This window comes from Triturus cristatus, chromosome 6 (assembly GCF_964204655.1).
Source record: "Triturus cristatus chromosome 6, aTriCri1.1, whole genome shotgun sequence".
In the NCBI taxonomy this organism is placed as follows: domain Eukaryota; kingdom Metazoa; phylum Chordata; class Amphibia; order Caudata; family Salamandridae; genus Triturus; species Triturus cristatus.
In genome coordinates this window covers 1,829,366,846-1,829,381,080 of record NC_140589.1, presented here as the reverse complement: position 1 = coordinate 1,829,381,080, position 14,235 = coordinate 1,829,366,846, and the positions used below count along the sequence as shown (strand labels likewise).

The 14,235-nt window shown below is 44.9% G+C and overlaps 1 protein-coding gene across 8 annotated transcripts in view; it reads right to left on the bottom strand.

Annotated features, from left to right (window-relative positions):
* Positions 1 to 14,235, bottom strand: part of DNMT3A (DNA methyltransferase 3 alpha) — a 1,939,932-nt gene that overhangs the window by 244,270 nt on the left and 1,681,427 nt on the right. For all 8 annotated transcript variants that reach the window (XM_085613211.1, XM_085613216.1, XM_085613214.1 and 5 more), the window contains one exon: positions 2,666 to 2,814. In XM_085613211.1, the coding sequence (XP_085469337.1) occupies positions 2,666 to 2,814 (149 nt within the window). The remainder of the gene's footprint in view (positions 1 to 2,665; positions 2,815 to 14,235) is intronic.

The following is a 14,235-nucleotide window of genomic DNA, read 5'->3' as shown; positions in this document are numbered from 1 at the left end:
TGCTATATTGATATCAGGGTTGTGGGAGGGAATGGAGGTAGCAAGAGTTTGTAGGAATTCCGGCCTGTCTAGGGAAGTCCAGTTCCTAGCTCTTCCACCCATAGCTGTGGCGGTGGACTTTTTAGGGGGATGGATGAGATTAAATTTGATAAGAAGATGATCCGACCATAGACACGGAAAGGTGACCGGGGTCGTAACTAGAAGAGAGTTGGTCCAGACCTGGTCCAGAATGTGGCCTTTACAGTGAGTTGGTGATTGTACATGTTGTTCGAAGTTTAGATTTGTAAGAAGCTCAGTGAGTTCACGCGACTGAGGACCTTCCAGAGGATCGTTGAACCAGTAGTTAAGGTCCCCCACCAGTAGAATCCTGGCATGATCAATGGCTAGGTTGGCAATTTGTTCACTGAGCGCTAAAGGGAAGGACGGCATGTTGTTAGGGGGTCTGTGAAGAAGGACACATGCCATAGTTGTGTAGGAAGTATCAATTTTTAGAACCAAGTTTTCAGTGTATGAGAGATTCAGGCAGGTCAAGGCGGTGACGCTCAGGTCGTGGCGGAAGATTGCTGCCACTCCCCTGCCAGGTTTGCCGGATCCACGGTCAGCGTGAATGATACGGTAGTTTGGTGGCAGTGCTGCTATAATATCTGGGGCAGAGTCTTGGGTGAGCCAAGTCTCGGTAAGTAAGAGAATGTCGAGATTATCCTCGCCTAGTAAAAGATGTGCCTCATTTATGGACTGCTTGGCTTACTTGGGGTCCACTGACAGACCCAGAGTTGGAGTTAGCGTCGATCGATCCTCTTCCCCAACACCCTCATTTTTGTGCTAGGAGCACCCAATACCAAGGTAAAACAAAATTCCATGCAGACGTCTTGACTTTGCCAGCATGTATGTAACATTCAGTCTTCCCCTTTCCCCCATCTTTGCAGCAAAATCAGCAACTCCCTTCCAAACAAACCCCTTTTGTTCAACCAAAGTCCTATCCCTTTGAACAAGAAGGCTACAATTTTCAGAGTCAGGAAGCAGGCTCTCAGGGTGGTAGCTATCCTGGGCAACTGTTACATGCAGAGCTTTATCATTTCCACTTTGCGAGGACAGTGTAGGTAAATAACGGTATTCTGCCAATTTTTTTACCATTATTTTATGGTATGGAGAATAAATGTTCATTTGTTCAAAGACCCCAAAGGGGTGCAAATGAAATGGATCTATTTAACAATGCCATAATGCAAATAGAGTAATGTTTCAAAAGCTTTCCCCAACAAAATGGGAGATTTTGCTTGCATTAATTTAATAAATGTTTGTGAATTTGAAAATTCCATACAGGTACCTTATATAGTCGCAGGCAAACATCACAACCTTTCACCTATATTCTTCCCTATATTACATACATAACGGTTCTTAGGCACTGACCTTTTACCTAGATACAACACTGCATTCAGAACACGGGGTTTTCCCTGGTTTGACATTCATACATTATGCATGAGGCTTCTTAGAAGCACAGCAGGACGAACATCTCTTGTATAATATCAGGCCCGACGTCATCCTTTAGGCCGACACAGTAACCAAGCAAGGTAGGACCCCTGGGGAGACCTGTGGGTATATATACATCATGTCTTGCTTAGAGAGACAGAGGAGACCATGACTACCCAGCTGACACACTGACCAGAGACGCTGAGGATCCTGCATGCAGACGCTCCAGCTAGCAGTGGTCTAACATCCCTCGTGGGGTGTCCAACTCGAGGCCAGGATGGGGTCCCACATTCTCTAATTCTCAGGTAATGGGGTGGACTAGACCTTAGAGGGATTCTTGGCATAACACCTACACAGATGCTAGGTACATCTAGTTAGGGAGGCATCGTAGGATTACGCACTTATTATCATGTATTGTATGTACTTGTATATACTCATAATTACAGCAAAATGGTAGAACTGTATCATCCTTTTACTTTCGTAGTATTGCTTAACCATTTATCTCTGCTGCTGTCTAATGGTTGTTACAGCTCATATATTCTACACTAGAATAACAACTGTTCAATAAATATTTATTGAAACGCCCAGACTGTTTATTCTGTGTATCTCTGAGACAAACTAAGTGAGCACGAGTGACTGAGCGAAAAGTAGTATATTGTTTCCACGATTCTGAGGGATCAGGGTTGTCTTGTTCTGAGGTAGCCAGAAACTATTCTCTCCCCGATAAGAGGAGATTCTAGTGGTACTGTGAGCTAGCTAACGCAAACAGGCGAACATATCCGGTGGGGGTGCTCGGAACCAGTTTGCCTCCAAACCCACAGTTTATGTTATGCGAAACGCGCAGATCCTGTATAGGTAATATAGGAACTGCACAACACTTACAAGAAACCCTGATCATCCTAAGGATGGGATCACCAACTAAACATCAACTACATGAGAATATAAATATTTATTTAGGTGAATCCTATGTTACTTTGAGACCATCTGCCTAATGTGTAGGATAGTTGTACTAATTAACATTCATGAACACTGCTGTATAGCACAAACTGGTAGCTCAAGTCAATTAAATGTACCCTGACCTGACTGCAGCAATTTAATACACATATACTCCAATGAACAACAGTTCCCCTTATTAGCACTGTGAAATGTTCCGATATTGTCTAGATCAGTGCTAACTGATATACTACCTCCTTCTTACCTCAAGGAATCGTGATATGTCCCTCTTATCACTGACCCCCATTGCCACTACATTCTCAAATAGCCAGAAGAATGGTCGGTCGTCACTTTCTTTGGGTCGAGCTTCATGAAGGAGTCGGTAGAACTCAAAGAATAGGCGACCAGTTCCCTCTAGGGTGGAAAAAACAGAACCATCACGATTCACATCTCAGGCAGACTTATACTCAGGCAGCGGTTTGAACATTATCAATAAGTAGACTAGGGAAAAAACTGTCAATGATAAAAAACAATCACCCAAAGAAAACGACTGTCTGAGAAACGGCTTCAGATGATATTTTGTAAGGAAATGTTACTTCTCACTTTTAAAGTTAGGAACAAAATCGTTGAAATAGTAAAAAAAAAAAAAAAAAAAAAAGCATTTACAATGCAATGGTCTTGGCATTGTTAAAGTTAGAGCTATTGGCACTGCTCATGACATTATTTTTGTTTATGTTTTTATTTTTAAAACATTTAAAGAAACGCCATTGTTATTTACAGTGTCAATAGCTTAATCTATCTCAAATGCGAGACCTATTGCATTTGCACCCACACACAGAGCCACCCACACAAAGACACCGACAAACACAGAGCCACCCACACAGAGCCACCTACACAGAGCTATTCACATAGAGCCACCCACACACAGAAAGAGCCACCCACGCATAGAGCCACCTACAAAAAAAGCCACCCACACAGCAACACACACAGAGGCACACACATACACACACACACACACATAGAGCCTTCCACACACACACAGAGCCACACATACACATACAGAGCCACACATACATACACAGAGCCGCATACACACACACATACAGAACCACACACACACACACACACACACACATAGATCTAGACACATACACATTGATCTTGGGAGCCAAAGCAGAAGTGGCACCGTTGTTTCTAGATCTTTGCATTTATCACTAAAAATTAAGCATTTAAAAAATAAATGACTAATACAAATTGACAGATTATCTGAAAGGTTTCTGAGGAGCCTTCTGGAAGCATGACACAGCATCAAATAGTTACATTTTGCCGAATATTGCACCCGTTTACGTTAGAACCACTGTCAGTAATGAAAATGACTTTCCAGCTCACAGTATTTTACTATATCTAACTTGAAATCTCTACTCCACCTAACTTTAATGCACTTGACCCATTAACTTTTTACACAATTTTGTTTTAAACATAAGCACCCGACAAGCCCATTAAACTGTAGGTGACTATACTTTTGGCAAAAAGAGGTCAACTTGTCACTTAAGAACTTCCCTGAGAAATGACCCCTGACTTTCAGAATTGGTGGAGCGTTGCCAGGACACCAGCAAGGTGTCATACTCCTATCACAGCCCCGCGCCCCAGACAACCCACAATCTGCACTCATTCATTCACAAACACAAGAGCCCCTCATTACTCAAGCGACGGCTGTCCCTCAACTCTCAAACCAAAGCTGCACACGACACTCGAACCACAGCCCCCACTCATCACTGGACCTGCCCCACTCATTTATCAAAATATAGTCCCTGACCATCACTCAAACTACATCCCCCACCCCCACTCTTCACTCAAAGCCCGCTCATGGCCGGCTTTGGCAACGGCTAGCTGGGTCCAGGGCGCCTATATTAGCGGGGCGCGCACGTAGCTGAAACTCCTGAGAAGCCTTGTTAAACATTACTCAAACCTCAGCACCTCTCAATACTCAGACTTCAGACCCTCTCACTATATACACCTCAGACCCATGCATTACTCACACCACTCTTCACTCAGAGCGGTGCACGCACTTCCATCACAGCCTCCCCCCCCCCCCCCCCCGAAACATCGTCCACCCCAGTCCTCTCCCCCGTCGCCAGCTGCGTTCCTCACTGATGGCCCACACAGGCGTTCCCGCTCAAACGGCAGCCCATCTCTAAACGGAACCCGCAGCCCCGTGCCCTGTCTTCTCAGGCCCGCATCCAGAATTATGCGCCCACCACAGTAATCCCGTCACACTTTCCTTTTAACTAGAAATTACTTTAAAATTATTTTTTTCCACATAATCTTCATCAACGTACTTCTTCTTCCTTAAAATGATCTTGCTACACTTTTTACTGTCCTCTTTTTACATTTTAATTCGGTAATTCCACTGTTTCATTTTACACGTAATCACCATGTGTACACAGAATCATGTTCATGCGGTGGCGAGTAAAAGCCACGGAAGGTCAACTTGTAAAAGAGAAGTAATTGTGCATTATAATTTACAAATCGAATATTTTTCACATAAATTAAATACAGCCGGAATTCACCAAACTCTGTACGCCAATGTGAGTTTGCGCTGAGGCATGACGATGTCCCCACACCAGGCTCCTCTGCGGGCTGACGGGCTCCGAGGCGGAGAGGGCGGCCAGGAGGCAGAGACCAGCCAGGGACGGAAGCAGCGAGGAGAGGGGATGCCTGTTTGAAGAAATCAGTCCCAGCGCCGCCGCGTTTCTCCGAGGCGAAGCAGAAATGCCTCGGAGAAAGGCAGCGGCGGTTTCGGATTCGGGGCCGTGTTTTTCTTTTCTCTCGTCTTGCCATTGGCTGGAGGAGATAATTAGAAAAGTAGTAAAAAACACGCCCCTGAATCCGAAAAGGACGGTGCCTGTTCGGAGAGACAAACCTCTTCTCCAATGGCTGGCCAGCATTCAAGAGGCCAGCCAATGGAGAAGAGGGGAGAAGAGGGGCGGGTTCAAGCCCCTCTTCTCCAAGTCATTAAATCTCGGAGCGAGACTGCGCAAGCGCAGCCCTCGAGCCGAGACCTAAAAACGTCCCTTTACTCAATTTGTCCTAATGGTAAATCATTTTAAGCTGAAGAAAGTGTATATTGTAAGAACAAATGTACTATGTATTGTGAAAAACGAAAAGGTTACATAGTTTGTGTTATTTCCAGACATCAACCCGAGATTCATATCCAGTAAAAAGTGTTAAAAGAGAAATGCATACGAAACACACTTTTTAAAATTGCATCTTGTGCAGTGAATTAATCTCATTGTGCGACACAAACTCTAGCAACTAACATGGGGAGGCTTGCAACTCTATTCCACCCAGACGCTTTCAGTTCAGATTTATTTAGCTAATCACAGGCAGCAAGGAAGAGCCTCACGAAAAGAAAAGGGAAGTTTGCAGGTGAATTTTTGATAGATATCAAAGCTTGAGAACTGCTGATACAGATAAGTAACTTTATTCTCCAGTTTTTCTTATTTCCCAGATTCCCATGCTTGAAGAAAATAAGTTACTGACCTGTAACTGTCGTTCTCCAGTATTGAAATCTTTCATAAATTCACATGCTTGAATCACTCCCCGTCGTCATGACGGGAGTCCCCGGTACATCAAAATAGCAATACAAAGCAAAAACTAGGCCCAAGCCCATTTCAGATTTGTAACTTATCGGTATTGTTTTGTAAAAAAGCCCAAAAGTAAATCCTGAACCAATCAGGACCTCTCACCCTCGAGAACACTCCTGAGTGAACCTTAGACCCTCAGATTTTCCTTAGCACTGCCTGGCCTACTGCTGCATCACTGTGAGCTGCGGCCTCCCTTCAGTAATGTCTGGTGAAGGTGTGGGTTCTCTTCCAGGTTGCAGCTCTGCAGATGTCATGGATAGGTACCCTAGCAAAAAGAGCGGTAACGTAGAGATCGCTCTTATAGAATGAGCATGCACTTGTGCCAGCAAAGGTTTCACTGCAGATTGATGGCCGACGTCACTGTCAGAAGAAGGGCAACTTTTCATGGGAGGAACCTAAAGTCCGCCTTATGTATAGGTTCAAAAGGATGTTTCATGAGCTGTGACAATACTGTTTTAAGATGCCAGAGAGGTGTCGGAGGCTTGACAGGTGGAAAGGTGCGGAATAGACCTCTCATGAATTGCTTAATGATCCTTGCTTACCATAATGATGATCCTGAATATGTTCTCCTAAATCGGGATATAGCAGCTAGATGGACTTTAATCGAGGCGTGTGCTAATCCAGATGGATGTACTGAAGGATCTCATGGGGTGAGGACAGCAGAGGATGGACGTTAGATTCCTGACACCATACACAGAATCTTTTCCATTTCATTTTGTACTTTCTATTAGTGCTTTGTTCCCGGTCATTGGAAAGAATATCTTTACACTCAGATGGGATTTCTAGATGCTTAAATTCACGCTGTTCAGGAGCCATGCCACTAATCAAAGCTATTTGGGATCTGGAAGTAGTACTTGTCTCTAGGACATAATCAAAAGAGATGGAATGGGACGCAAAAGAATAGGTGGTCTCTCCGAAAGAAGGAGATGTGACTACTAGGAACATCCTGCAGGGTTCCGCCTTGATCTTCATGCGTAGTCCTGGCAGGAGGGAAATCAGTGGAAAAGCGTAGGCAGAGATGCCTGCCCATATCATCAAAAGTGCATTCCCCCAAGATCCCAGATAGTGATGCAAACTTACCTACCGGCATTTCTTGCTCGGCAATGTCGCAAAGAGGTCCACCGTTGGCCTGCCCCATTTCAGAGAAATGCTGTTGAGCATCTCTTGATGGATATCCCACTCGTGGCAGGACCATTTGAGCCTGCTTGGTGTGTCTGCTGTTTGCGTTCTGATTGCCCAGAAGATGTTCTGCCTTTAGAGAGATTCCGTTCTGAATCACACACTTCCGAATGTACTTAGCCTTCTGAGAGAGGAGGTGGGTGGGATCTGGTGCCATCTTGCTTTTTGAGATAATGCATTGTTCATTCTGACCAACACTGCAGTGTTCCTTATTTTCGACAGGAATGCCTGCAATGCCAATTGCACTGCCCTGAGCTCCAGCAAATTGATGTGAAGATACTGGTGTTTTTACTGCCAATGGCCACTGACCTGGAGGTCTTGCAGGAAAGTTTCCTATCTCTTCAGGGAGGCATCAGTGGTGATAGTTTGTGGAGCTGGCATGGCGAGAAAGGAGAGGTTGATGGAAATATTTTAATGCTGGGTCCACCAAGGGACGGCGTTGACCATACCTGGTCGAAAGCAGCTACTGCCTAACGCCATTGCAAATCCAGCTCTTCCTGCAATGGACCAAAACGCAATCGGAAGAAAGAAATAAGAGGGATGCAAGATGACATTGTCCCCAGGAAAAACTTGTAAGTGCGAACTGAAAGTGACTTTTTTCTTGTGAATGACTGAGCCAATGATATTAGTTTCGCTTGTCTAGAGAGAGAGAGAGAGGTGTCCAATATTGCTCCTAAAGAGGTGATGCTTGTGGAAGGGCATATGGTCGATTTCCCCTCCTTTAGGGTAAGGCCTAGCTCGGCGAACAGTCTTGTACATGCTACTGTGGACACTGGACTGCTGACTCTGATGGTGCTTTGATTGGCCAGTTGTTCAGGTAGGGAAACACTTGATGCCGTTGTTTCCTTAGGAAGGCTGCTACTGAAGCCAGGTATTTGGTGAATATTCTTGGAGTCGATTTCAGGCCAAAAGGAAGCACCCTGAATTGTTAATGACTTCCGGCTATGGCAAATCAAAGGTACTGCCTGTGGGAGGGATGGATGAGGATGTGAAAATATGCATCTTGTAAGTCTAAGGTGGTCATGTGATCCCTTGGGTTCAGGAGTAACAAAATGTCCTGTAGCGTGACCATGCGAAAGGACTGTTTTTTGAGTTAGGTGTTGAGAGTCCTTAAATCCAGAATCGGACGCCATCGTCTGAAAATTTTCTGTACCAAAAAGGAACGGTAATAGAACCCTTTCCGTCTCTGGGACTATGGAACCGGTTCTATTGGTCCTTTTCGGAGCATTGCAAGAATTTCCAAACATAGGTGTTTTTCTTCTTGTCGACCTGGTGGAGTAGAAGGTGGGATATGAAGGAACTCTAAAGTATGGCTGAATTGTATGAGGTTAAGGCCCTGCTCTACCTCTGAGGAGGGAGGGGGGTTAGATCTTGAATATGTCCCTGATTGTGGTTGCCGCTGACCATACTGCTGTCGATATGGCTGGGAAGAGGTAGTGTAGGATAGATACCTATACTGCTGTTCACCTCTGTAGGAAGGAATGCCCCTTCCTCTCACTCCCCTAAAGGGTACCTTTTGGTATTGAAGCGTCCCCAATGTCTTCACAGTGTCGGTGTCTTTCTTTATATCCTGCAGCGCATCGTCAATGTGCATTCCAAACAACGTTTCTCCGTTGAATGGGCGGTCAAGAATCTTATACTTCTGGTCAAAATGCAGTGTCCCCGAGCCATCCTTGATGGCGCAACACTGCTGCACCTTCTAGTGATCGGAATGCTGTAGTGGAGATATTCATTGCACAATCTATCACCTCTGCAGATGCGCTTTCTCCTTTCAGAAGAATTTTCTTCGCCTCCGATTTACTGTTTTCAGGAAGTTGATTCACATACAAAGCCTGATCGCACCACATTTGTCGATCACATCGACTTAGAATGGCAAGAGCATTGGCGGCTCCGAGTACCAGAGCTGAGATTGAAGAAAAACGTTTACCGGCGTTATCCAGGCACCTGCCTTCTTTATCTTGAGGTGCGGTGATTGGCACAGAAGGCTTCTTGGACTTTCTCTGCACTGCCTGAGAAATTATAGTCTGGCTTGCGATGACCCACCAGGCAGGTAGAACCATCCTCCAGAACCTTGGATTTTTTCTCCTAATTGGTTAACACTGGTGTCACGGTCGCTGGTGTTCTCATGACTTTGAGCCCTTCCTACCAAATGTGATTTACATAGGGATAACTATCAGATTTTCTAAAGGGTTCTTTAAAATCATATAAAAACAATCAGTTTGAGATTCTGGCATTGGCAGATCAAACCTCGTGGCTGCTCTTTCAAGTAAGTTGTGAAAACCACCAATGTCCTCTGATGGAGAGTCAATGGGTACAGGAGAGTGAGAAGATGGTGTGGGAATGAGGTAGTCGTTCCATTCTCAATGTGGATCCCGGAGTTGCCCCTCCTCTTGGTCGTTATCTGTAGTTCCTGGATCTTGTTGAGGAACTGATGGTTGTGATTTCTGAAGGGGCTCCGACTGTAAATCTTGAACCCTATTGGGGGTTGATGGGAAAGATCGTGGCAGAGGGGCTAATAAAGACTGTTCGTGAGTCACAGAGGCTGGCGGAAATCTCTTCCCATAGTCCGCCAGGTCTGTTGGCAGCGATTAAGGCATGCAGTCTACCTCCTGCTGAGGAATATAATACTGATGCTCCCCATACTCTGTGTCAAAATTATCTTCCTGGCAAATAACATGCAATTGCGATGGGCTATTCGCATAACCAAAAGGACCATCATCTTCCTCAGAATCTTGCTCTTCCAACAGAGGTGTAACCTTGCTAGGTAAGGTAACTTCAGGTGTAATCTGCCTCGTTCTAGGTTTCTCTCTTTTTCTGGTATTTTTCCCCTCGTCGATGGTACCGGAGACAACACCACCATTGGTGAAGTGGATATCGGCAGCAATTCAGAAACTGTAACAGACGGTGTCGTTGCCGTAGATGTCGGTAACATGGTCATGCTTGGCGCGGTCGATGTCATCGGTGCAGTGGTGGTCGCGGTCATAGACGTCTTCATAGTCGCTGCCAGCGTCAATGTAGTCGTCTTCGTTATCCCCAGCTTCGTCAACAACGATGTTGTCGACGGCGTAGAACTTGAGGTTTTCACTGATGACGAAGCAGTTGCCACTGGTGTCGATGACGGTACGGCACTTCCTCTCTGCTTAGAAGATGGAGACTGGCGGTCCTCCATACTCGTCGACAACGGTGAGGTCTTCTTCGTTGACGGTTTCTCTTCGGGAGGTACCGAGGAAGGTTTCTTGAAAGAGTGCCTGCCTTGAGGGAGTGTAGAAGAAGGTTCAGAGCTAGCCTTTTTAGATTGTCTGTCCCCCAAAGAATGTCCCTTTCTCTCCTGTTCAGATTTGTGAGGAGATTTTGAGGGACTGCGTTCATGAGACCTATGAGAGGTCTTTTTGAGGCTTTCTTTGGACGCTGGCTACAAGAATGAGTGCGAGGGGATCTCCCTCTCTTATGTGTCTTCCTAGATGATGAAGAGGACGCCTCATCATTGTCCTCACTCAAAATCACTTCCTTCCTGGCCTAAAGCAATACAAGAAGGTGCCCCTCGCGATCTCTCAAAGTTTTCTTAGAAAAGGTACGACATACCTTATGATCCTTGGCCTTGCGGTTGGAATACAGGCAATAAATGCAGTCACTATGAGGGTCGTCTGTATGAAGTCTTTTATTAGAGAACATGGCACAGGCTCTAAAAGACTCTTTTTCTCCTTATCCGACAGGACTATGCCGGAAACAGGCAAATCAGTACTTAAGAAGATAGCACTGAAGTAGAAGATATTGATTGAAGCAAAGAAGTCTGTCGAAAAACACTGAACCAGAAGCTGAGCAGAGCTCAGAGGTGACTCCCTAGCACAACGTACGGTAGAAAATCTGAGGGTCTAAGGTTCTCTCAGGAGTGTTCTAGGGGGTGAGAGGTCCTGATTAATTCAGGATTGACCTTTGGTCTCTTTCACAAAACAATAGAGATAAGTTACAAAACTGAAATGGGCTTAGGCCTAGTTTCTGCTTTGTATTCGCTTTGCATTGCTGTTTTGATGTACCTTGGACTCCCATCTCGATGATGGGGAATGGTTCAAGCATGTGAATCTATGAAAGTTCCAATACTAGAGTAACTACAACTATCAAAGAAGTGCAATATAAACAACCTTGGAATGTGGTAATGCTGATATGCAGCCAGCAAGTCATCTCATCAGACCATGTTTTGCAATGCCTGGCCTTTGTTTCCATTGCCAGGTACCACAAGGAACTGGACAGTCGATCTACAGTCTTCAGTCCTAGTTTAAAGCTCTTTCAGCTGCTGAAGAATGAGGTGGAAAAACACTAGTAAGATGTTTTGCTGGTTGAGGTAGAAGGATGATGGACCTTTAAGAATGAACTTCTAGTTCGCTTGAGAGAAACTGTTGTTAAAGAAAGGCATAAATGGGTAGTTGACCGAGAAGATGCAAACTTTTCCTATAAGCCAGGAAGAACGAGGTTTTACAGGATAAATGCCAAGAGAATTCTTCTGAAATAATTTAATTATGTGTTCAATATGGCAGACAGTATCATGTTTAGCACGGATGCCGGTGTGAGTGGAGGAACAGTGTGGAAATATGGATTTTTCTGGTCAGTTATGTCCCCTATCTTGGACCCCAACGGTTCCATGTGCATGTCACAAGTACATGTATGTTTCCTCCAGTTCCAGTTATGAAGACGCAAATACATGTGCGTCCACCGTCAACATGTCCTCTGTCAGATCCGCCATGAATAGGCCAGATATTCCATTCCTAAGTATGAAAGGCCACCGGCTTTATATGGTTCACTTATGCCATTTTACAGTCCAGGCAAGTAGGCCCTGATTCTGTCATCAAACTCTTCTTGCCTTCTGCCTCTGAAAACTCCAGTCTGAGCCTGCATCTGTGACTATGAACTTTGTCTCATTCTCTGCGCGGCTCACGAAGCCTGACATCAGCCTATTCTCTGCCAGGAACTGTATTTCACCTTCGAATTATCTGCTTCCCCCTCAGCCGATGCATTCCTGCCTAGTAGTTTAAGTAAACATTCTTCCAGTTACCGAGCAAAAGGCCCGGCTTCTCTGTCCTCATGCAAGTAATTCATAGTCCTGTTACCATGGAATATTTCTACCCCCTCGCATTTAGTGTAGACACTTAGACGCTTGTACACGCACGCACAGTCAGTATAGAATAGATTCTGTCCGAGAGTCCTTCTTTCGTGGATAACATAGTTCTTTAAACATAGGATGTTAGATATGATTTGGGATTAGGTTGACTTGACCCCCCAGACTTTTCGTCTCCACATGTAGAGCTAAATGTCAAGTCCCCTTCACCCCCTAGTTGCACGTCAATCACACGTCATGTTGCTGCGCGCGCATCTATGCCAAGTATTATCTTATGGATCCACCTATATGTGACATCATAACCAATTACGTTCCTTTTTACTCCTTATTACACCCATTTTTGGTTACGCAGATAAATCGTCATTTTCCTTATCAATTGTTACGCCTACTGCATTCGCTTCATTGTAATGTATGATCTATAAAAGTCATTTCATGTCAATAATGTATGTACTTCACTTCCTGAACCTCCGTGGTGATGGAACTTGGAGCAACCGATTATAATCGTTCATTGGAATAAAGCCCATTCCGAACCTCTAATACCACGGATTCTGCCTCTCATTTTACTGAGCTATTTTATTATGTTTATATATCAAATTAAGTCCCGGTAAAGGAATTTTATTTACCACATGAATGGCGCCCGAATAGGGACACTTTCTCATCTCACGCGCCGGCGGTGAGTTGCAGGCCCGGTCTCCTGCCACAGCTGGACGGACAATAACGCGTACCAGCAGGATTTCCTGTATCTCCCTCCGGTCAAGCGGGGGCGACTGAGGCTGCGATCAACACCCAGACGAGGCGGTGAGAAGTGCGAAGTATCCCGACCAGAGCCTAGCTGAGAGAGCAAGATCCGAGGTATACAGAGGCCCACCAGTTCGAAGTCGAGTCCAGTTTCCGACGAGTCGAGTCGAGTCGAGTCCGGTCCAAGTCCGGTTTCCGAGGCCTTCCGTTTCCGAAGCTACCCGGTGAGTACCATTACTGGGGAGGCATTTCTGACGTGCACATAGGTTGTGCCGGTCAAGACGGGTTTGGGTACACAAATCCGGTCTGCACTGTTTTAGCAGTGTATCTGTACTGTTTAGCAGTATATCAAGTATTCCGAAGTATCTAGTTATTGTCAAGAATTATGCTTGGTGATTAGTTATGCAGACGATCATCATTGTTGTTTCAGTTAAAGGTTTAATGTTTAATGTTTAATGTGTTTAAAAACGTCCTGCATATTGTGGTATGAATGACTGTTCTTTATCGTGTTTATTGTATTAAGTCTGTTTAAAATCAAGTATCAGGTCAGTTGGTCAAAATCAAGTATAAGGTCAGTTCTCAATATGCCGCTCTAAGACAGATCACTACAAGAAAAGGGGTACTCGAAGAAGCTGTTCCTATTCCTCCTAGGGACACTCCAGGGTACTTCATGTATCATAAACATGGCTTAGACGCTATATTATTTCTTGATTTATGGGTAGACTACACCAAGGGATTACCAGAAAGTCAGAGGTGGCCCGCAGCGGGAACCTGGGATGCGGAGTGCATCATGAAAGTCGAGGAAGAGTTATGGAAAAGGAAGGTCAGACAGTCACAGAAAGACGCCGTTGAGTTATGGCGTAAAGAATCTCATAGACGCACAGAAAAAGCACGTAGACAGGAAGAAAAGAATAAAGAGAGTTCAAATAAAGTTCGAGAAAATCTATTAATTGAGGAAGGTATCCGAGTGAAATCAGAACAAGTAGATAGGCAAAGAAATGCCCTTATGAATGGTATGTATCCCCTTCTGGCCGAAGGATTACCTAAGGCTACTCCAGAGATACCGAAAGACTTGCCACCTCCATTATTCCCAATAAAGGTACATCCTAAGGGGCATCCTAGAACCGCAGAAGATGTTTTTCTTTCCTCATATTTAGATGA